Source organism: Theobroma cacao, chromosome 4 (assembly GCF_000208745.1).
Source record: "Theobroma cacao cultivar B97-61/B2 chromosome 4, Criollo_cocoa_genome_V2, whole genome shotgun sequence".
Classification (NCBI taxonomy): Eukaryota; Viridiplantae; Streptophyta; class Magnoliopsida; order Malvales; family Malvaceae; genus Theobroma; species Theobroma cacao.
This window is the reverse complement of record NC_030853.1, coordinates 28,683,009-28,705,077: the sequence shown is the minus strand read 5'-3', so window position 1 is coordinate 28,705,077 and position 22,069 is coordinate 28,683,009. Positions and strand designations below refer to the sequence as shown.

Sequence of the window (22,069 nt, the reverse complement as noted above, 5' to 3'; positions counted from 1 at the left end):
GGAATAATCAAAGATGGGACCTCAATAATTATTTGGATAGAAACACATCTTCTCTTTCAAAACTTTTTGGGTAAGCTATGGACATCTCTCGACATATTTGACAACTCCATGTGTTTATAGCAATTAAACTTCCCAACTAATTTGCTAAAATTATGTTTAAACTATGAATCTTATAAATTGTTTAAGATAATATAAGTACTTTTATTGACAATGTTAGTCATGACTTGCAAGTAAAACAGGAGCTTAATACCCCACCAATAGTTTATGATTTCCCTTTTGTGGGCATGGTTAAATTATAATAATCATAGTGTGATTGTAGAGTATGGCAGCAAATTCAAACATAACATGATTACAAAGTTTGAATAAGTAAAAAAAAATCCCAGACCTTAATACTAAAATTACAAGTCTAATTATTAGGAAAATTTTGGTTATGTTGGACATTAAAACTGAAAAAATTATTATTCAGAGAGTATAAAATTTGGCAAATTAAGCTAACCCAAATTTGGGTGTTGATAATTTGATTTAAATTGTATATAGATTCCATGTGTTGCCAAGGCAAGTAGACATTGAAATGATAAGTTGCAGTGCTTTGTAATAGGGATAACTGGATAAGATTCTCAGTTAAACAATTGTTATCTCACTTTTGAAAGCCTGAGGACTTGCAGAAGAAGTTAAAGGCTCCCACAGAGTTAGCCCTTTTGTAATATTTTAGCTTAGCACCTATATTATAGTCTTGCTGACTACATTTCCTACTATTTGTTTTGGGAAAAATTTTAAATATATATATATATTTATTCCTCACCATATTTTTGGGTTTTTCCATATCAATATATATATATATATATATGCAAAATTTGATGGCAAGACACTTATATGTAGTTTTAATGGAGTAATTCTTAAAGTTGTTATTCTAATCAATTGTTTGCATACCTCATTCCTATTTAATTAGAATTGATCCTTCCAATTAATTGCTCCAAAGCCACACTTGGCCAAAATTAGATTCTAATAACTTTAAATTCATCTATGTCTTTCTCTATCAATTTATGTTAGGTCTCTAAAGTTTAAGAAAAATAAAATAAAATTTATACAATTAAAAAAAAAACTTTACTTGAATCTCATAATCCAACCGATTAAAATGAAATTGACTTATAATCCAATCTTTTCAAAGTTTTATAATTTTTCCAACAACATTGTGAAAGGCTTTTACTCTTTAGTTGCAATTGAATAGCAATCTCCTCTTATTTAGGTAGGCTTTGAGTTACTAAACTTGTGTTAATTGATCATGCAGTCAGAGTAATATATAAGTAATTGAATTTAAATGGATGTGTCATTGTCTGAATATTAAATTTCCCTAAGTTGCATTTGTCCATTGTTCCTCAATTGTGACAAAAATAATACTTTAAAGAATGTACCAAAAATAAAGAAAAGAATACTTAAGAACTACTACTCTACAGGGAGTAAATTGTTATTAATGGTAAATTAAGTGAAAAGAAAGAAGAAAGCCAAAATGACAAAAGCCAAAATTTGGGGAAATATCTTTTGGAAAAGATTCCATTATTCCCAATATCAAACCCACCTTTTTTATATTTTTTTTCTTTTTTTTGTCTTTAAATAAAAGATTTATTACCCAAAAAAAGAAAAAGATAAATGAGATAAACGCCGTTAAGTAACACCGTTAACACCGACGAGCCAGCTTACATATATATTATTATATATATAAAGAAAGTAACAGAAACATTCTCAAACAGATGCAAAAGGACGCAGAAAGACAGAAGACACAGCTCGATAAGGCAAAACAGAGAGCCTTCGTTTGTTGATTAGATCAGATAAAAACTGTAAGTAATTTACCACAGTTACCACTCTTCAAAACTTGTGATCTTCGCTTCTTCTTCTTCTTCTTCTTCGTCTTCTTATCCTCCTTCTTGCATCGCATGCACGTGCAAAATGTGAGTTTTAAAGTTCAAATCTTTGCCTTTGAATGTCACTCTTCGAAATAGAAGATGTCTTTTTTTTTTTCTCTTTGGTTTCTTTGTTTGATCCGAACTTAGATTTCACTTCTCTTCTTGGTTCTTGAAAGTGGGTGTCTTTCTTTTCTTTGGGGTGTTAGAGTTTGTAGGGGCGTTTTTGGTTTTGTGCTTGGCAGAGAAAAAGAAGTAAAACCAGCATTTGTAGAATCCAAAGTCTTTGAATCTTTTTTCCTGTTCTGGTAGCGTTTGATGGCTAAGAAATGTTGGGTTAGTGTTAGATTTGAAATTTAATATCTGTGATGTGAAAAAACAAATTGAATTTTAATGTAAGTTTAGTTTGGTTCAATTTTGGATTTTTCTTCGAAAGCAAGATTTTTTTTATGCATAACATTTTAGATTCTCTTTTTCTCTTGCTTTTTCAGGAATCAAATGGAGGGTCAGTGACCATTGCTGGTATTATTATCTTTTTTGTGGTTCTCTGGAGTGTTAAAGCAGATTGTGAGGCCTTGAAGTGCATATCTGTGTTTCAAATAGATACTACATGAATCCAAACACAAATTTTATCTCTGCTTTTATGTGTATTAGTTTTCATTAGTAAGATTTATAATTAGATGTTACAGTCTAGAGGTGAGACGTGTTGATTCTAGAATTAATTCTGGAATTTTTGAACTTTCCTTGTCTCTAAATTTAAATGATAGGAATATTATTTTGCTCTACCAAAACCAAGTTCTGTATTCTTTTTCTCTGTTTTTTTTTTCTTTTGACTTTTGAGCTATGATTATTGCTTTTTAGGTGTATGATTGAGTTGGTTAATTGGACTCTTATCATAATTATGTGCTTAGCACGCCACTCCTCTGAGTAATATCCCTCTCTTATTCTCAATTATACTTCCTTTTATGTCCTTTGACAACTCCAGGTTTTAAGATGCAAATGATTCTGTTTGTTGCTTCTTTTTCTTAAAGAAATCTTTCCATGCTGGCAGGCCATTATGTTTGTTTTTTTTTTAATTAGGTATTTTCTATTTGTCATGCTTTCTTTTGCTTAATAGGAATATCTTTGGTAATTGCAAGTACTCCATCATCCATTCATCTTCCACCAAAAAAGTTCTTCAATTCCATTTTGGTGGCTAGTTTTACTACTGTCATAATTGAGCTTAGTTTGTTGAAGAGGAGAAACCATTGGGCGTATGTAGCATGTTTGGGAGTTGATGAGTAAGTATAGTTGAAACTGTCCTGTCAGAGTGCAGGACTTAATTGAGCACTAAGGAAGAGTGATACTGTCATGAATTCTTTCTCTAATTGCTTTCCCCCGATATCATATCTGATGTTCTCTTTGTGTGGCTTTTGAATCACATTTATAGAAATTATGTTATAGCTTTTGTAGATTCTCTGGAATCTATACTATTCCTTCTGATCTGTATTTTTTTGGCAGGATCTCAAGGATGAGATAAATCTTTCTAGAAGCAAATTTATGTACCAGCTGCATCTAAAATGATTGACAGATTGTTTTAAGATAGCATGATTTCTATCAATCTAATGTGATTGAACTTGTTGATTGTTATACGTAAATCAAAATCAAAATGAAGTTACTGATGGCAATATGGATGTTTAATTGATTTGTGCAGTTCAATGGGAGTAGAAGTTACAGACATTTGCATGGACAAGGAACCAGATTGTGTAATAGTTTATTCAAATGGTATTTCACAAGATCCAAATAACATAACATTTCCCAGTCATCATGATGCCTTGGAGTCATATGTGAATGGGGATCCTGAGCTTCAAGACACAGAAGAAGGCACTGAAGCAAAAGAATACGAGGTGAAGGAATGCACTACTGAAAACTCAGTTGAGAACAGTGAGGAAGAGCAGAGAGTGCTAAGCTCCAATCTTGAGGCAGGCTTGCCTGAGGAGAAGGTCAAACAAGAAGCAGCCAAAACAAAGAATAATAAGTCAAGAGTATCCAAGCATGTACCAAAACTTGCTGCAGTAAATGTTCGAATGAAGCACACTGTTCCACAGCCATTTGCCCTTGCAACTGAAAAGCGTGCTTCATGTGGAACTCGTCCTGCTGTGGCTGAACCTGATGCTGGATCTGGTGTGAACAAAACCTCCAACACGAATGGTGCACATCATCCAAATACAACAAAACAGAATCAGGTAACCTTCCTTATTGAGATTTCTCTATGGGTTGTTTTAATTCACTATTGGCCATCTGTTCTCTTGCTTTAAACTTCATGCTCGTTGCAACTGCATAGTAATAAATTTTACTTAAGCAAATGCTGTTGTACGAGGCACAGGCCTTTCATCAAGTTTTATATTTGTTAGAAGTTGCATAAATTGATAACAATATAGTGACTGATAATATCAACAAATTTTTCTTCCTCTTGAATCTTGATGTATTTGGATATCATGAAAACCTGAAGGAATCACATGGTGCCACAACTAATAGCTTGTAGGTTTTTTTTTTCTTTTTTGAATGAGAAATTCAGAAATGGAAACGTTGATTCCAATAGCGAATATATAACTTAATAAATACTTAACAGGGTATGATAGAATTGATCAAATACAGGCTTAGAAATTTCTTTTTCTTTGTTTCTCCCCCTTATAGTTGCTCATGAAGTCTCTATATGTTTGTCAGCAGCCGCAATTGGTCTTGAGGAAGCCACTGCAACCTAATAACAAGAAACATCCTGATGATGATGAAACTTGTTCTGTTACTTCTACGTATCCTCTTTCTACCTGGAATTAAGTTCAATCATTCCGTTTCTACATTTTTGAAATGCTCCTTTCTGTTTGAATTGATATGCCTCCTGATTTATAGGGTTCTATTCTGTTTAAAAAGCTAGTATCTTGAATGCTTCATATGATCTTCTAATTTATGTCCACGTGTGTTGCGCTTGTAATTGTGAAAAGAAGTTGCTCAATTAACAAAAAAACCTGTCAAATTTGAGCACTAAACCTTAGTTAAATGCAAATCTTTATGGTTATAAAGTTCTAAAAAATCATTTAGATTGCATGCCCTATTCCTGTATTAAGGGACAGGGACACTGCATGCCCATGGCAAAGCATGAAATCATCTCCCTGTCCACAAATCACTGATGTTACCCCTCGACTGTACAAAGCACTGTTGTGTCTTCACAGACTGCTAAGCCCAAGGCAACTGTTGCATCAGCTCCTGTATTTAGATGTTCAGAACGTGCAGAGAAGAGGAAGGAGGTATTGCCTTGACTTCAATATGCTGCATGTGTTTGCCTTGACTTTAGCATGCTACCTGCATCTGCAAAATCTGAAAGGCAAATCCTTGTCTGACTTTGTTGTTTTCTTGTAGTTTTATTCAAAACTAGAAGAGAAACACCAAGCGCTAGAGGCTGAGAAAACCCAAAGTGAAGCAAGGACTAAGGTATGGCAACTCACCATGCTACCTACATCTCTCACTCGCTCTCATGTCTACCAGTTCAAGTTTACTGTTTGAGGCAGATAATTATAATTCAAAATACGGGTATTTCTATTTTTCCTTTTTGCTTCTTTTCTGATAAAACTTTGAAAATCTTCTAGGAAGAGAGGGAGGCAGCCATCAGGCAATTCAGAAAGAGTTTAACATTCAAGGCAAACCCAATGCCAAGCTTCTACCATGAGGGACCTCCACCAAAAGTTGAGCTGAAAAAGGTATAGTGTAGATTTTTATTAATCTTTAACGTCATTTGGCCTGGTCAAACAACTAATTCACTATTAAACAGATATCATAAATATTAATTTTCTGATTTATTGTTGATAAGTTACAGCAACTTCTTGGCATGTTTGGTTAAAGTTTGATATGCTGTTTTGAATGAATGCCAGATGCCACCAACTCGTGCAAAGTCTCCAAAGCTAGGTCGAAGGAAGAGCAGTGGTGATGCAGTCAGTTCAAGTCAAGGAGAGAAGGTGAAAGGTGATTCCCATCACAGAAATCGGCACAGTTTGGCTAGTCAAAGAGAAGACACCATTGCCACCATGTTTGGTTCAGCAAACAAAAAGAATCCAAACAATTTCCAGTATGGCCATGCTCCTTTGAAATTCAAAGATGAATCCATGAAAGTGCAAGAGATGAGTGAGTCAGTTTCACCCAAGGTTAATGGCATTACTGACTCAGACATTAATTTCCTGTCTTGAGTTTCTGGTGAGTTTTCTAATTTAAAAGAAGGAAAGGGTTTATTCTCATGTTTTCTTGGGACCGCTCTACAGAATGTGTATTTCGTTACCTTTAAGTTGCAAAGACTTGTTGCTTTTTCGGTATTGTTATTAAGTGTAAATTTCTGTAAGTTATAACATTTTCGTATATATAAAAAGTCCCTGATTTGTTGTAATATTTGACAAAGTCAAGAGACTTCACTTTGCTTCTTTGAACAATTCAATAAATTTGAACATTTTAGATTTCCAACTCTTTGTTATGAGCTCATGAGGAGAGGAGGCACTGACTACTTACTTCCTGTATAATTTTCCATTCTTGTGATCTTTTTGTTTTGCTGCTGTCTCTTACTCACAGTGACAGTGCTGGTGCATATTTTCAAAGTGTATGTCAGCTAAAACAGCCGTCGGACATGACTTGCACTTGCTGCCACATAACCCAGATGGACTCATTGTTTCTATGTGGTGCAGAATTGTAGAAAGCAGAGGTTGTAAGTTGTAATCTTAATAAAAAGTTTTGAACTCACTGAAGATTGTGTACTCGGTTTGTAAGTGTTTTTTTGGTAATGTGTGAGGAGTTATGCTTGTTGCCTCCATTAAGAGATGAAGAATGAATGTAAAGTTGAGGTAGAGGGGCCGTTAAGGGCCGCTTTGTTAGGGTGGAAGTTGTGCTTTTTATGGAATGGAAATCCTTGTGTTGAATAGTTACAGCAAGCCTCATCATGAAAAGGTCTTAAAGAAAAAGAGGAAAAGATGCTTATGGAGCGTAAAGCACATAGTGTTGTGGGTATTCTTTTTTATTTTTTTTTTCAGTGATTTAACAGAAAAAGACGACTTTTTGAGATGAACATGCGCCTCATTTGTGGTAACAAATTTTGCTAGTCAAAAAGGATCCTGGCTTTAAATTTTAGCTTAACTTTGAGTCCTTGATTATTTCATGCTTAAATACTATCTGAGTTACTGGGTTTTGCAAGTTTCGAACACCAAATTTGAGAATGTTTCATGAGCTTAATGACGAGCAGCATATTTATTCAGTCATGAATCATATACATGGAACTTAGGGATGCTTTTAATTTAAACATAAATGTCAAAGATAATGCTTTTTACCTTCCATTATAAAGGAAAAAGATTTAACAAGCAGTAATGGCATTACAATGTTATGTTAATTAAGAGCAATGAATGTGGGTTACCCAACAAAATACTTTCTGAAGCTGGGTTAAATGCAATTCCTACCTCTCTTTTCTAGCTAGATTTTTCTTCTTTTTCCTCTAACACATCTGCCCTTTCTGTCTCTTAATGTACCACAGTAATTTGACTGATTCATTTATATGGGTATGCTCAAGCACCTAATATATAGTAGCTAATCAATTTAGGTGCCTGAAGTGAGCTTATCGCCATTTGCAGAGATATAGAACTCTTGTCATAGTTTTTTTTTCCCTGGTGCACACTGGTTCTTGATCCTAAACACATGTAAAATGTGATAGACAGATGTCTGCCATTATCTCAAACAAATTTAGTTGTCATATTAATAATTCAAAGTGGATGACTTTTGGTGAAATTAGGAAATGACTTAGTCATATAATAAGTTACATTTAAATATTTAAAAAACACAGTAACATCACTGCATGAAGATTTTCCTTTCTTTTTATTTTTCTTTCAGCTTTGTTTTTCCTCCTAATGCCCTCCTTTGGCTCTGCTAAAGCTTTTAACAGGCCAACCTGTATTTCTTTCCATTTAAGCTTGGAATCACACTATTTGTGGCATATTGCCCTCATTGATGAAGCTTCTCCCACCTCAATCTTCCCCTTTTTCCTCAAGTGGGAAGCAAAAGAGACATCCTTTAAACACCCTTTGTCAAGATGATGATGCAAGTTACCGCTGCCCCCATATTTCTTTAGTTTTCAGCTCACTGTTAAAAGGTAATCCTATAATCATAACACCAATTTCTCCAAGCAATGATCATTCACTCATTTGATAATTCTTGGCTTACCTTGTTCCATCAACCGGCATTCGTTACGACACGTGTACCCTTTTTTTTTATGAATTTTATAATTCAGACAGGTAAGTTTGGGAGGGGAGGAGGAGGAGGATTGACAGGTAGAAGAGAGCTTTTGCTAAGTCTTTTGTATCAGATGCTAAAAGAAGCTATTGCTTTGACCCCAATATTTCACCCAATCTTTTCATTTTTTTAAATTCCAACCCCCATTTATAATCTGTAACAATGGCTTTAATTTCATCCACCAAACTTTATAGCATCATTTTCAGTTCTTTTGACATCTCATTTTTCTATTTACAGCGGTGTGTTTGGCAGCGTTCCCCATCAACATGTCCATATCCATTTCATCTCACTATAGATGATTAATCAAACTAATATATATAGTACAAAAGTTGGATTATAAAAAGCCAAATCCCTCCTGTTCTTTGCACTAAAATCTAACAAAATAAAGACTTTCAAGAACTGTAGATCATTGAGTCAAAAAAAACTGTCATACCATGTTGAAGATTTTAATCTCCAACAATGTATTTTCAACTTTCTGTATAAACCAATGACCTTTCCATTTGTTTCTTCAGAGTTATATGGTAAGAGGGTTTTCGACTTTCAAAACCAAACGCAGCCTAGAAAGAAGTTTAAACATCAAAGTTGCAAAACTTGAAATCTGTGTGTAAAGCATGATAGGGGGAAGCTGTAGAAAGCGGGGATTCTAATGTCATCTGACCCACATAAGGAGATACTCATCCTCACGTATATAAGGGCCCATGGGAAAAGCATTGCATGGCCAAATCAATATCAAACAGTCCTCTCTCTCTCTCTCTCTCTCTCTCACACACACACTCTCTCTCTCTCTCTCTCTCTCTCTCTCTCTCTTCTCCTTTCTCTCTTTCTTCTTCTCTCTCTTTGAAGTCTTGAACAGTTGAGGGGAATGCTGTCTGGTTCGAGACCGTTCATTTGAAGCTCTAGACTTCATCAGAATGATCTCGGACCAGGCTTCATTCCCCCCAACTTATGGAATATATACAATTCACCCTGGTTGCTATATGTTACGTTCATGAATTATTGATCAGTTAACAAAATCTCAAGAAGCCGTCGCATTTCCTTGATGGTTTCAAGGTGTAAGCATTGAAATTCATTTTTGTTTCCTCACATTACTCTATATATCCTTTTTCTTCTTTTCTGTTGTAGCCTTGGAAGACTCTAGGTTATAGAGAGGATAGAATCCGGCAGAATTCATGAATCTAAGCAGGTATTCATAATGCTGTTATTTGGGTTGAAGCAAATCTTAAAGGGTTTTCCGCTCTTGAATTATGCCTCAAATCTAACTGTGGTATGATTTTCTTATCAAGAATGCTTATAACTATTGGATGGTATACAGGAAAACCCAAGGCTCAAAGAGGAGGTAAACATTCTTCTGAATTCCTAAAGAGATTTGGATTTCCAAGTAATATGCATTTTTGTTACATTGTCAAATTCAAGTTGATCATTGAGAAGAATTTGTCAATGCAAGCAAGTTGCCATGAAAATAGTGTGATATAATTCTAACAAAGGAATGTGCAGCCCACTTGCTTTGATAAGAAAATTAGGACCATGTCAAAACAGGAATGCCCTTTACTAACTTCATTTCACTAGGTGTAGTCTTTGGAAAAATGGCGCATTGTCTCTTTCGTAGTTTAGTTCAAAAATGCACCCCAAGTCTGCCGACCTTTCTCTGTTTCTTACCAAATTCGTTGAAAAAACAGCAGTTTTGTATGGGGCTAGTGTGATTGTGTGAAAACAAGACTGAAAAGAGAAAAACAACAGCACAAGAAACAAAAGTTGTGTTCCATCTTTTTGCAGTTGAAAATTTTTTGTTCCAAATTAGCTTTGCTTGTGGAGAGTTGCAAAGAATATAAGCTTCGAGCAGGGGAACTTTTACTTTATTAGTTGCATGAGAGGGAGATATTCTCTCCAGGAGGGGTACCCCATCAAAGTTAAGCTTTGAATTTACTCCTTTTTTTCACCTTAAGACTGCCATCATAACCAGCTCCTTAGTCATTGTCGACCCCTCACCTTTTAATGCCTTGGGTCAGTATCCTAGCCCAATGTGGGTCAGATTTTGTGCATGGAAAAAACCCTCTGCTCCCTCACCATACCAGCCCCATGCTACACCATTTACTGCTCTCTCTCCCAGACTCTGTCCCTCAAAGATCATTTGAGGGCCTTTACTAGACTGAAAATCAAATACTCCTTTGCCTTATTCAATTAGGGGACCATGGAAGGACCAAATTTTCATTAGAAAATTGTCCTATGAGAATGAATTTAATTGGGAAAAAAATGTAAAAACAAACCAGTATTTAACCTGATAAAGCAAGTTGGGGTTCAGCAATAAATACAAAAGCTTCTATGTTTGGTTTTGGCATTAATGAGTAGATGGGGAAATGCTATGCTATGGTTTATCCAGACAAAAATAAAAGATGGTATGCGCCGAATTTGCAGATATAAGAATTAAATTATGTTCTTTTTGTTCATCTGAATTGAAATGGAGAATTCTTTTTGGTACTAATTAATGAAATGTATTGACTAACTCCTTTCCAATAATGAAGGATTAACTTGAAAAATCATCCCTTCATTTTGGATGGATCTTTGCAAATTGGAAGTCCACTGTGTGAAAAACCCAAAATGGGGTCAAACAGACAGCTAGCAATTACTTCTATATATATAATATTATGTTTTCTTCCTCTGGGTTTTACTGGTGGTGGTGTTTTTATCTATAAAGTCATACCATCATTATCTCTCCTTGACTGGAAAAAAAATTAAATTACTGATAAAAAATCATGCAAAAAAAGGTTGATCACATTAATAAGCTGCCAAATTTTGATTTTGTTTCTTTCAGCATACCATTACATACGATTAATCAATTCGAAAAGCATCACGTCGTCTAAATAATCATGATTGAATTTAAATTTTAATTTTAAAACAATCAGAATTCGATTCTTTTTTAATATCATTTCATAAATTCTATCCTATCATTTTCGGATAACTTTGACTCGATTATCTTTGTCAAACGTAAGATTTCAAAAATGTGCATAATCTTGACTAAAAGAAACATAGTTACAAATTGTCTCTTGTGAAATTGCTTGGCACACAAAATTGGAATTTTCATTTTAGTGTTAATGAAGGAAGAAGAAAAGCAAACGGATATCAAATTGTAAACCAGACAAATCTAACTTTAGCCTTTCCATAGATTTTGCCATAAAAAACACACACACGTCAAATTATTTTTTCCCGTACAATCATGTAAGAAATGACTATGGTATGGTTATGCAATGATACGATTAGCAAACATATGTAAACAATGTACTTGTAAATTTGTAATAATCCATGGAACAGTAGTCAAAAGATAAGAGAGACATCTTGAGTATGTATGATAGGAAAAGTGATTCCTATGCTCGATAAAGTCACATAGTGATTTTTTCTTCTTTTCTTCCTTTTTTTTATAAAAACAAAAAACAAAATAGAAGATGAGGAGGATTCCCAAAGAGCACTTTCGGGTGACTTGACCCATTTGAAATTTTGTTAAAAAGCATTCAAAATACTTGGAAAAAAAAAAAAAGAAAGAAAGAAAGAGAGAAAGAGAGATTTTGTTGGGCATAACAATCACTATGTTTTTTTGGAAACATAAAGTTGTTATATCTCAAAAATCCCCACCTTTTCCCATAAAACTAGTAAAGAAGACAATGTTGTAATTGGAAGTCATTAGTTCCAATTCACCTAATTGGAATTGCTATGCCTTTTGTTTCTTCCTTTTCTGTTTTCTTTCTTCGGGAAGGGTGTGTGCAATGTGCTTTGATGTTAATTACTCGAGTTTTTGCATTTTCCGTTCTCATACATATATTGTCAAATAAAATAAAATGGCTGTAATGAATAATTTGTACATATTTTTAATCATTCATCATTAAGTGATTATATCGAAAAAATAAATTAACCATCGAGTGAAAATCTTAATCATATGTTTTTTTTGAAGATTATGTCCTATAAATGTGAGTCATAATTAACTATATTGGGTGAAAACCAAAACATGGAAAACAAACTAACAATATGTTATGTATTCACCATTTCGGAGCACGAGATAATGAACAGAGTCCAATATACTTGGATGGACTTTTAATTCAGACCCTTTGTGTTTTTGGTCAGACTAAATAATTGTCACTTTGCTGCGCATAAAAGGAGATGGAGAACTGTGGACTTGGACTCCGATGGTTCCAAAATTCCTCTTCTTTTGGGCCTGATATTGGGTTACACGAGTGTTTTTTGGTTGAACACTGGCATCCCAATTATAACAAATAAACACCAAAACCTTTGATTCCTTGGCTTAAGCTGTAGGAACGGACATGGCTGTAAGCGAGGAAAAAGAAAATGCTTGTGAAAAGTCCAGTCAACTCTATTTACAACGAGGCTGGTTCTTAAATATATCAAACTCACTGTGGTTGGTGAGTGGCGCCTTCTTGTTCAGTATGCAACCTTTTTGGTTGGGATGTACATAATTTGATGGCGTTCCAGATGAATCCTAACCTCACCGAACAAGTTGAACAATTTCTCAAAACTGTGCTCTGCTAGAGGTGGATGTCGCTGCCCGCGTTGCTCGGGCTCGCGACCGGCTTCCCTCATCAACGACGATTTTGTTGGACCAATATCTTCCTTTACCTACTGTCCTGTTTCTGGTTGATCTGGAACGCACCGTCGACCGGGTCCCTATGTTGCAGCATCGCGGTCGCTTTCACTGTCATCTCCGCTTTCTTTCTCTGCCGCATGATTTGGTATTTCGTTATTACTTTAAAGAGACGTTGGTTTTGATGTTGTCCGCATGCATGATTTGGTGTAACGTTAAAGAAGAAGCTCTTGTTGCTGTGAGGTTAGTCTTATTTACATTACGTTTTCTTTTAGTTTTGTTTTCTTCCTCTTTGGCTTTTACTTGCAATGGTGTTCAAAACTTTAAAAGCCAACCAGCAGTTTACAGGCCATTTTCAATGCCGAATACAGATAGAGAAATGCAACAAGCTAGCTGCCAAACCACATAATTATGATTGGTTTGAGGTTTTAATTTTATCAAGTCGTTGAAGTAATTCTCTTCTAATATCACGTTATATCATTCACTAGTTTTTTTCATATTCATATTAATCATTTTAATTTATATGAAAGAATCGTCAATTTAACATCTTCAAACTCAAAATATGAGATTCATAAGAACTGATTCAGGATAATAGTATTTAATATCAATAATACTATAAATTGTAAGATGATTTTAATAAATAAAATGAACACACACGTTTGGGATTTCTTATAACTAGGTGTATGATGTGATTAGATATTTACTTGAAGTTTTCTTCAGGCATATGCTTTGTTCCTAATTTTTAATTAAAGTGTCACATATTTACTTTACAAAATGAAATGAGAACTGGCAATTTACATGCAGGTCTAATCCCTAAACAAGTAAATATTAGGTACAAATTTTAGCCATATATTAATCTCTAAGATTATTTTTTTGGATAATAATCTCTAAGATTATCAATCCTGTATAAATGGAAATATATATAACTCCATTGGGCCAACCACGGTGGAACGATTTTTAGGCCCAATTCAAGGAAAGTCCGAGTAACACGCAGCGGCACAGGAACAAACAAAAGGAAAAAAACAAGGAAAGAAACAATCATAGCTTAGCTAAAGAGGTAAATTTATGGTCTCTTTTTCTTTTTTTTTTAGAATAAATATTTTTACTCAAATAAAAAAAAATAGTCATTCTTCAAAGAATGATGGCGTGAGTTTAGGTGTTATTGTTAAGCATAAAGAAATTAAAAATGTATTGTGGTTGAAATGGTAAACTCAAGATATGTACGTAAACTCAAGAGGTGGACTTTCTTGTTTTTTAGGTAAAAATAATTATGATTTATAAAAAATGATTGAAAAGTCCCTCAAACCACATAATTTATAATAATGTTACTAAAAGTTAATTGGCCTTTTGGCTAAGGTCAAGTACACAATTGAGGATTTTAAATGTAAATCTGATGATAACTTGTCAAATATTTAGCTCCGACAAAACACCATAAAGGAAAAAAATAAATGATAAAATAAATCCTTTTTTTTCCTTGCAAAAAAGAAAGTAAAAATATTTTTTCGGTAATTTATCAACCTTAGCACGTGGAGAATTGTGATCGGCGCTGGCACCCTAGACCTCGGCCAGCCGAACCATCAATCTGATTTAAAAATGACACTGGAGCAGAACAGAAGAATCTCTCCAGCCTCCAGCAGAAACCAAAACTACTCCTTAAAAAAATCTTATCCCAAACCGAAATCCACCTCAACCGCATCGTCCCAATCCCACTCTCACACCCTCCCGTACACGCCACCCCCAACAAAACCCCTCTGCACTTTCCGTAACGCGCCTCAACTCACGTTACCATACCTATCAACGGCCTTCACACCGCCACGTCATATCTACGCTGTTCCAATCAACCGCCAACCCCCGCTCAAAATAAATCAAAATAAAATAGACAAAACACGTTCCTAATTTTCTCCTCTTCCCCGAAGCAATGCTCTCCCCTGGATCTCCCGTTGAGGTAGATCCATGTCCGTTATCTCGCCGATAAAGAAAAACACCCCCTAAAATTGTTTTATTTTCTCGCGATAAAATGGACGAGACGTTCTTCGATCTAATGGAGTTCTTGAAGAAACCTACGATTACCGAAACATTCGTCGACATTTTGCTATGCGCAGTGCCGATATGGCTAGCTGTGATGATCGGGCTCGTGATCGGCTGGGCTTGGCGTCCTAGGTGGACCAGCTTGGTTTTTCTTGGTCTCCGGTCTAAGTTCCGGTTCATCTGGACCGCCCCTCCCGGGTTCGGAGCTCGCCGACTCTGGCTCGCCTTCACCGCCCTTTCCGCTTTGCCTGTTTGCCGCACGATTTTCTCGAACTTTATTAAAGGGAGATCCAAGAAATCAACTGCTTCGGCTTCTAATTCTGCCGTTCCGCTGCCACGGCCATCGTCGCCTGTGGCGAGGATTTCGCAGGAAGGAGCTGCTGATGCTGTAAGGTTAGTATTAGTACACTTATTTAGTTTTTTTTTTGTATTTATGTAATTTATGTAATTATAAATATTCTATATTTTGTTCCAATTTTTTTTATTATCGTTGAAGAATTTTGGATGAATCTCTGCATATTTGGTGGATCGTCCGTTTCTTTAATTTCATATGATTTGCTTTAAGGTAAATATGAATTATGCTTTCTAATTAAGCTTAAATTTGACCTAATTATGAAAATGGGGCTATGAGAAAATTTTTGATACATTGAACTGGAAGCGAGGTTTAAGGTTATTAACTTCAAAGCATTATGGTCATTAATATGGGGGGCCTTTGTAATTACCATGATTGTGAGTTATATAAGTGAAGAATATGTATATTTGATATGGTTAGGAATCAGGATAGGTTTTTTTTTTTTATACATTTTGCAGAAGATATTGACTTGCTGTACGTCAGGAGATACTTTTCTTAAACCTTTTCTTTAGTTGTTAAAGGAACTGTTTTTCCCTTAAAACTTACTCTAATGCAGGTAATTTATGGTTCAAGTTACAAATGCAAAATTGTTCTTGACACTTAGCTAGTCGATAGTTAAGTATGGATTAGCCCTTCCAAGTTTGGGGCTCTATAAGTGAGTTTTATGAGAATTCCTATCTAATATGTGTCAATATTTAGTACGCAGTTTAATATTTAGCATGCCTCAAAGGTGTTTGCATGAAATTCATCAATATTCAGGACAGAGTTCAAAAATGGTGATAGAAGTGCTCAAGTCTTATGTTAAATATTTTAGCATCATCCTTAAGATATAGGGAAGAGAGCAACTAAGACTTTTGAGGAAATAGTTTGAAAAAAAAAAGCGTATATATGATTTGAAATATACCACAAGAAGTTATTTGATGGAATTGGTATGGAAGCCCAGAGAATTATTTGAACAAATTTGCTAGATACTCATGGTTAAGGTCAAAAGAATTGAATTATTGTAGAAAACATGTTTCATTACTTTGCTACAGCAGGATTTAACGTAGAAATCTTAGGTACATTTATGGGTCCATTGAGAATCTATCTTGCCAGTGTTTTAGAACTTAGGACTGGGCTCGCATTCAGTAAATCTGTATTGACAGATGATGCCTACCATATTTCTCTGTAGTTCTTTCTTGATAAGCTTTTAATATCCAAAAAAGCTGTTGTCACATTTCATTTGTAGAGCTTGTTTGGTGAAAAGAAAATATCCTAAATGGTTATAGCTACAAGCAGTGAGTGATTTGATATAAGTTACTAACCAGTTTTGACTACATACTTAAGAGTTTTTCCCCCTTGCCTGTTATTTTGCTAGTGCTTGCGTATTTGACTATTATCAAATGGAATTTCCATTCAAACTCTCTATCTCTGCATCTTCCTTTTCCTTATCTGCTGAGTCAAGGTAAGGTGAATTTCATGGATGCTTTTAAATTTTGGTTGTAATTCTCTGGTTATTTTTGTATGTTCCAGAATTTGTTTTTATCTTTTTAAATTTAACTCATATTCATTGTTGCAGTACTTGTAACCTTGTTATGTTACTACTGGCAAGGTTAATGCTGTTTCATGCATGAGTGTATTTATGATTTATACTTATTCCTTTACAGCCTCAGCAGTCAAGATGAAGAAGGAGAGCAGGATATTGTCACAGAGAATGACTTAGCGCACCTCTTACATTTATTTGAAGGGAAGGATAGGGAGATGGAATGGCAAAGTATGATGGAAAGGACTACCCCAAATTTGTCTTACCAAGCATGGCGGCTTGAGCCTGAGGTAGGTTTCTGATTTATTTATGTTCTTCCACTATAATGAAATGTGCCCATGAAAACTTGTAGGATCTATCTTACTCTGTTAAGTCAAAATTGCCGCATACAACATTATAGTTTTATAAAGAAATTTGCTGATTTTTTTTTTTTTATTATCTCTCTAAGAGAGAAAGAAGGTTGGGTGGAATTTGGGAGATCCACTGCAGTTTGCTTTCCTATGATATTGAATGCTTTCCAACTTTCTTCTGGAAGTTTCTTCTTTGTGGTATTATGTACTGCATTTCCTGGGATCTTATGGGCATCATATTCCGTTAGTCACTTAGCATTTGACTATTGGCTGAACTTAAGCTATTGTTATTTATCAAAAAATTTTCAGGTTATTAGTTCCAAGGATACAAAATGCCAGATGGCTTACATGTTACTTTACCATTTCTGTTTTTTGTTTGTGTTAGATGGAGTTCCATGTATTATCATACATTATATGAAACCTGATGGTTGCATAGACCACAGCATTTATTGCTACCTGATGGTGGTTTTGTTTACCAGAGTGGCCCTGCAGTCTTACGTAGTAGAACTGTCTTTGAGGATGCAACTCCAGAGGTGGTTAGGGATTTCTTCTGGGATGATGAGTTTCGACCGAAGTGGGATCCTATGCTTGCATATGTCAAAATTTTGAAGGAGTGCCCTCGTACAGGGACAATGGTTGTTCACTGGATAAAAAAGGTGGATGGAATGAATGGTTTATATAAATTTGTTTAATGATGTTTCGGTGCCATAAGTTTTAAGCACATATCTTTTTCCAGACTATACATGGTCTTGCATAACTTGACTTATTTCTATCTTTTGGCAGTTCCCCTTTTTCTGCAGTGACCGAGAATACATAATTGGTCGAAGAATATGGGACGCTGGAAAGACTTACTATTGTGTGACAAAGGTACAGGTTATGATGTTATGGTTTTTAGTTTGATCTGTTAACTTTCAGTAAATCTATACTCCTTATGGAGTTGCTGTGAGGGGACCTCGTGGTATTACTACATAAAGTGGGGTTGGAGCAGGCAGGGTGTGGGGGGTGGAGACTAGGAGTGGTAGGTTCGATTGCTGTAAAGTTTAAGATGATTGGAATTTCCATAGTGGTAGAAAGCATGACTAACAATTTGTTATGACAATAAGTAAACCTACCTAGACTAATTTTTATGTAGTATTCTTTCTGGATCTCTTTGTGTTTTGCATAATCTCATGCATTCTTCTAGCATGCTTCTGAAGATGCTCGAATGGCCTGTCTCTTGAGCCTGTTCAATGTCACATGTGTGTTTGTATTTGATGGTTTAAATTCTGGATTAAGTAAATTATTATATCTAATGCGGTGTGTTTTTTGGCATGAGGGTAATAAAAACATTAACATTCAAGCTATAATGTTCCAGGGGGTGCCATACCCTGGTTTGCAGAAGCGCGACAAGCCAAGGCGTGTGGAGCTTTACTTCTCGAGTTGGGTTATCAGGGCTGGTAAGTGTTAATCAGTCAACCCTTTGATTCTAGCGGCATTATTTGGGACATTGCAATTGACAGTCACATCATTGTTATCTAACTTGTGATGCAGTGGAGTCCCGAAAAGGAGATGGACAGCATTCTGCGTGTGAGGTTACTCTTGTCCATTATGAAGACATGGGGATCCCAAAAGATGTGGCAAGATTAGGTCTTCGTCATGGAATGTGGGGAGCTTTAAAGAAATTGCACTCTGGCCTGAGGGCATACCAGAATGCAAGGAAAACAGACACTTCCCTGTCTAGAAGCGCACAGATGGCTAGAATTACCACAAAAATATCTTCTGATGAGATCATGGATTCTCTTTGTCCCATTTCGGGGGAAGATGAAAAAGATCAAACTGTGGTTATTAGGAGGCAGAATGATAATGGGCTAGATTGGAAGTGGATCGTTGTGGGTGGAACTGTGGCCCTAGTTTTTGGACTTCACTCGGGTGTAATTGGGAAGGCATTGTTACTTGGAGCAGGGCAGAGAATTGCCCGACGGTGAGAGTTTCCAGTGAGGACATTGTATTCGTATCTGGTTTTTGAGGATTCCATAACAATTTATTAACATAATGCATCAATTCTTATTAATTTAGATAACTTATGTACTGTTTTTATTTACCGTGGTCATACATTAAAGTAGATGTATTTCTGTTTTTCCAGCCAACCTTGTTATTCCTTGTAATGGAATATGTTTGTAATTCCACTTGGTAAAAACCATTCAAGTCGTTGCAGATCAGAAGATGACGTCAAAAAAATGCCGAGTCCTTCTCAACCGACCAAATATGATCGGGTAACAAATGGCCAGCAAAGGACTTCACATGCTTATCACTCTAAAGCTCCCAAGCTGCAGCTTGTGATTCAAAGATTGCGAGATTCCGACGTGCTCTTATTTCCATGTCGGTTGACGTGTTCACCTGGCCCTAGGTTGCTACTGTCATCTGCAATAGTAAGGGTTCCAACGTCCTAGCCTCTATGTGCGGATTAATGAACTTGCTGAATTGTTGCACCTTTTAATCTTGCACTATTTACTCAGAAGATAGAAAGAACCCCATTGGAATGATAAAAGGGGTTGTCTTCGTTTGTGGTAGGGTCTAGATGCTTGGAATCCTCGTGCCGACCTACAGCATGGTGGACCAAAGTTGCCGAAGTTGGCTTTGTTCTACTTGACGCAAGAGCTGGGCCATGCCATTTGAAAAGGGTATGAGTCCAAATTTTTGGATACTTCACAAAAAGCTCAGCTCAACACGGCATTTTGCTGTCAATTTGCCCAATGACAAGACATCTCCTGAAGCAAAGATATCATCAAATTTTGAGTGATAGAGGTCTTAGGTTGCTACTGTCGTCGGCAATGTACCCATGTTTTAAAGAAAACATTAAGGTTTGATCTTTATTGTTTAATTAAGAGGGGTCTGGCCTTGTATTGAGCAAGGTTAAATTATTCATGCTATCATAAACATTCATTTGCAGCATTGATTTTGCAAATCTTTCTCAGTTTCTCTGCCTCTCTGACACTTCGAAAGGCCAATTAATATCAACCCAAAGACATTGATTTACTGCCTTTTTTTTATGATTGACTATTTGGTATTATTCAAAGAGACATTAAATGGGATGGTTGAGATGAGACCACCCCATCAGCCAACACTGTTTGATTGGACAGCCATGTTTAACCTTGGGTTGTCATCTCCACTACGCGTTTTTCCTAATTCCTGCTCCCTTGAAAGCATCAGTTATAAGTGCTGGTTTGACCAATACCCTCCACCATAAATGAAGCTAAAAGAGTTTTTTTAACAAGTTGATCTCAAAATTTCAAGCTCCCTCTAATTCTTTAGAAAACATTTTCATGGTGGCCTGTTTTAACTAAACAAAGAACTCACTTACATGAACAAATTCGGATGACTTGAATCCGTGCTCTAATGAATAGAAAATTCCAAAGTGAAGCATGTTTACTTGACATTTCAACTAGTAGGCTATGGTTTTAAATTAGCTTGGCTGCAAGTTACAACTAATCTTACACTAAGTAATTAAATGGGATCTTAATTTTAACCATGAATAACAATGATTGCTACTTTTCATAGGCTGTGCGGGAACTACCTAAGCACTATCAAGGTCGATGGTCACAATCATTGGAAACCTTCAAAAACAACCAATCTTTATAGAACCTTTATGGTGACAGAAACCTGTGTTGTGGATCATTCTGCAACTTCAGAAATGCATGGTCCCTATGCCTCATGTCATGTCTCAGTGGATAGACAAAGCTTGGACAGTGACCATCCCACTTTCTTACCTTCTAGCTAGTGGTGTTGAGATGGTCCAGACTCTTAAGGCTGGTGGTGGATATAGGACCGCAAACTCCAGATCCCTTAACTCCATTATCTTGTAATGAAATTTATTGGGACTCCCCTCTTGGTTGAACAATCTGAATATCAACATCATTCGTATTATCAAATTACTTTATTATCTGTTCTCACATACTTTACACACACACGTATATATATAAATAGGTCACGTACATATGACTATGAATATATATATACATATATATATAAAAATTTTATTAATTTATTATAACGTATTATGTTTCATATGTATATCGTATGAAATTTGAAGATGAAATTAAATTATATATATTGATTAACATGTGAAAAATAAAGTAAATATGGTCTTTTTATATATGCATATGCAGCCATACGAACACATGATGTAGTCTTATGAAGAATGATCATAGAAAACCAAAAGACAATTCATTATTATATATACATGTGTTTTACATGCTGATAACGACAATAGAATGCTTGTACTCTTTCATGCATAAATATTTTTCAAGACTATAATTATCTTCTTTACTACTCTTGCTAGTCAGCACATCCCCACACTCAATTAATGAGAATCAAAGGGTGAAAGCAGTTGTGCTCATCTACTTCTTAAGATATCGTCTGAAAAATCCAGTTCTTATGTCGGTCTAAAGACTGTTTAATCTGTGACTGAGATTGAGTGCTTAAGAAGGAAAAAGAAAAACTGAGCAATTGTGTGATAGATTTCTCATTTCTGTGTTGAAATTATTCGTTGAAATCCAACTTGTGATTCAATAGATATTGCAAATATTACTCCAATATATACCATGTAAGCACTGCACCTTTTTTTACCATAAATGGTCTTACCAAAATGAACACTGTTTTCAGATAATGATTGTTAACTAGAATTAGGAAAAAATAAACATGGTCCTTGGATCTGTAGTGCCTACCTCCAAAAAAATAAGAAAGGAAAAGCCATGTTCCAAAGAGAATGTAGCATTGACTTTTGAGTTAGGCAGTTGAAGGGGAGAGGAAAGAAGGGAAGTAAAGGAGAGCCATTTGACATTTCCTGTTGATAGGCCAGGTATTAAAGAATCTATTAATAACTAATACCAACAGTTGATTTGATCTCCTTGGAAAAGCCAAAAGAAAGACATAATCCCTTTCTTTCTGCTTGAGAGTTAATAAAAAAATAATGCAAAAGTAATCATTGGCAAATTAAAGAATGGTATGTACTTAGTTAATTTTTTCTCCAAGAAAGGAAAATCGTAAAGTTAAGGGCATGTTGTA

General features: G+C 35.4%; 2 protein-coding genes across 9 annotated transcripts; both read left to right on the top strand.

Moving 5' to 3' along the window:
- Positions 1,742–6,380, top strand: LOC18603134 (protein WVD2-like 3). Of its 8 annotated transcripts, none has more exons than XM_018120045.1 (8): positions 1,742–1,835; positions 2,390–2,403; positions 3,592–4,123; positions 4,605–4,690; positions 5,089–5,182; positions 5,295–5,366; positions 5,522–5,632; positions 5,804–6,376. In XM_018120045.1, exons 3-8 carry the CDS (start codon positions 3,596–3,598, stop codon positions 6,113–6,115), a joined length of 1,203 nt encoding a protein of 400 aa, XP_017975534.1. In that variant the 5' UTR covers positions 1,742–1,835; positions 2,390–2,403; positions 3,592–3,595; the 3' UTR covers positions 6,116–6,376. The 8 variants fall into 8 exon arrangements, with proteins under 8 accessions (XP_017975534.1, XP_007034995.2, XP_017975531.1 ...); XM_007034933.2 differs by having other exon boundaries at positions 2,390–2,420; XM_018120042.1 differs by having other exon boundaries at positions 2,390–2,465.
- LOC18603133 lies at positions 14,658–19,147 on the top strand. Its single transcript, XM_007034927.2, has 6 exons — positions 14,658–15,195; positions 16,801–16,966; positions 17,506–17,682; positions 17,810–17,893; positions 18,381–18,462; positions 18,557–19,147. The coding sequence occupies exons 1-6, from the start codon at positions 14,792–14,794 to the stop codon at positions 18,988–18,990; spliced, it is 1,347 nt and encodes a 448-aa protein (XP_007034989.2). The 5' UTR covers positions 14,658–14,791; the 3' UTR covers positions 18,991–19,147.

Bases quoted from the DNA above. Each gene is read 5' to 3' on its own strand.
- LOC18603134 (XM_007034936.2), top strand. From the start codon at position 3,596: ATGGGAGTAGAAGTTACAGACATTTGCATGGACAAGGAACCAGATTGT. The intron at 4,691-5,088 runs GTATCCTCTTTC...GACTGTACAAAG, and splicing joins ACTTGTTCTGTTACTTCTAC to CACTGTTGTGTCTTCACAGA. The intron at 5,633-5,803 runs GTATAGTGTAGA...AATGAATGCCAG, and splicing joins CAAAAGTTGAGCTGAAAAAG to ATGCCACCAACTCGTGCAAA.
- LOC18603133 (XM_007034927.2), top strand. From the start codon at position 14,792: ATGGACGAGACGTTCTTCGATCTAATGGAGTTCTTGAAGAAACCTACG. The intron at 15,196-16,800 runs GTTAGTATTAGT...ATTCCTTTACAG, and splicing joins GGAGCTGCTGATGCTGTAAG to CCTCAGCAGTCAAGATGAAG. The intron at 17,683-17,809 runs GTGGATGGAATG...ATCTTTTGGCAG, and splicing joins TTGTTCACTGGATAAAAAAG to TTCCCCTTTTTCTGCAGTGA.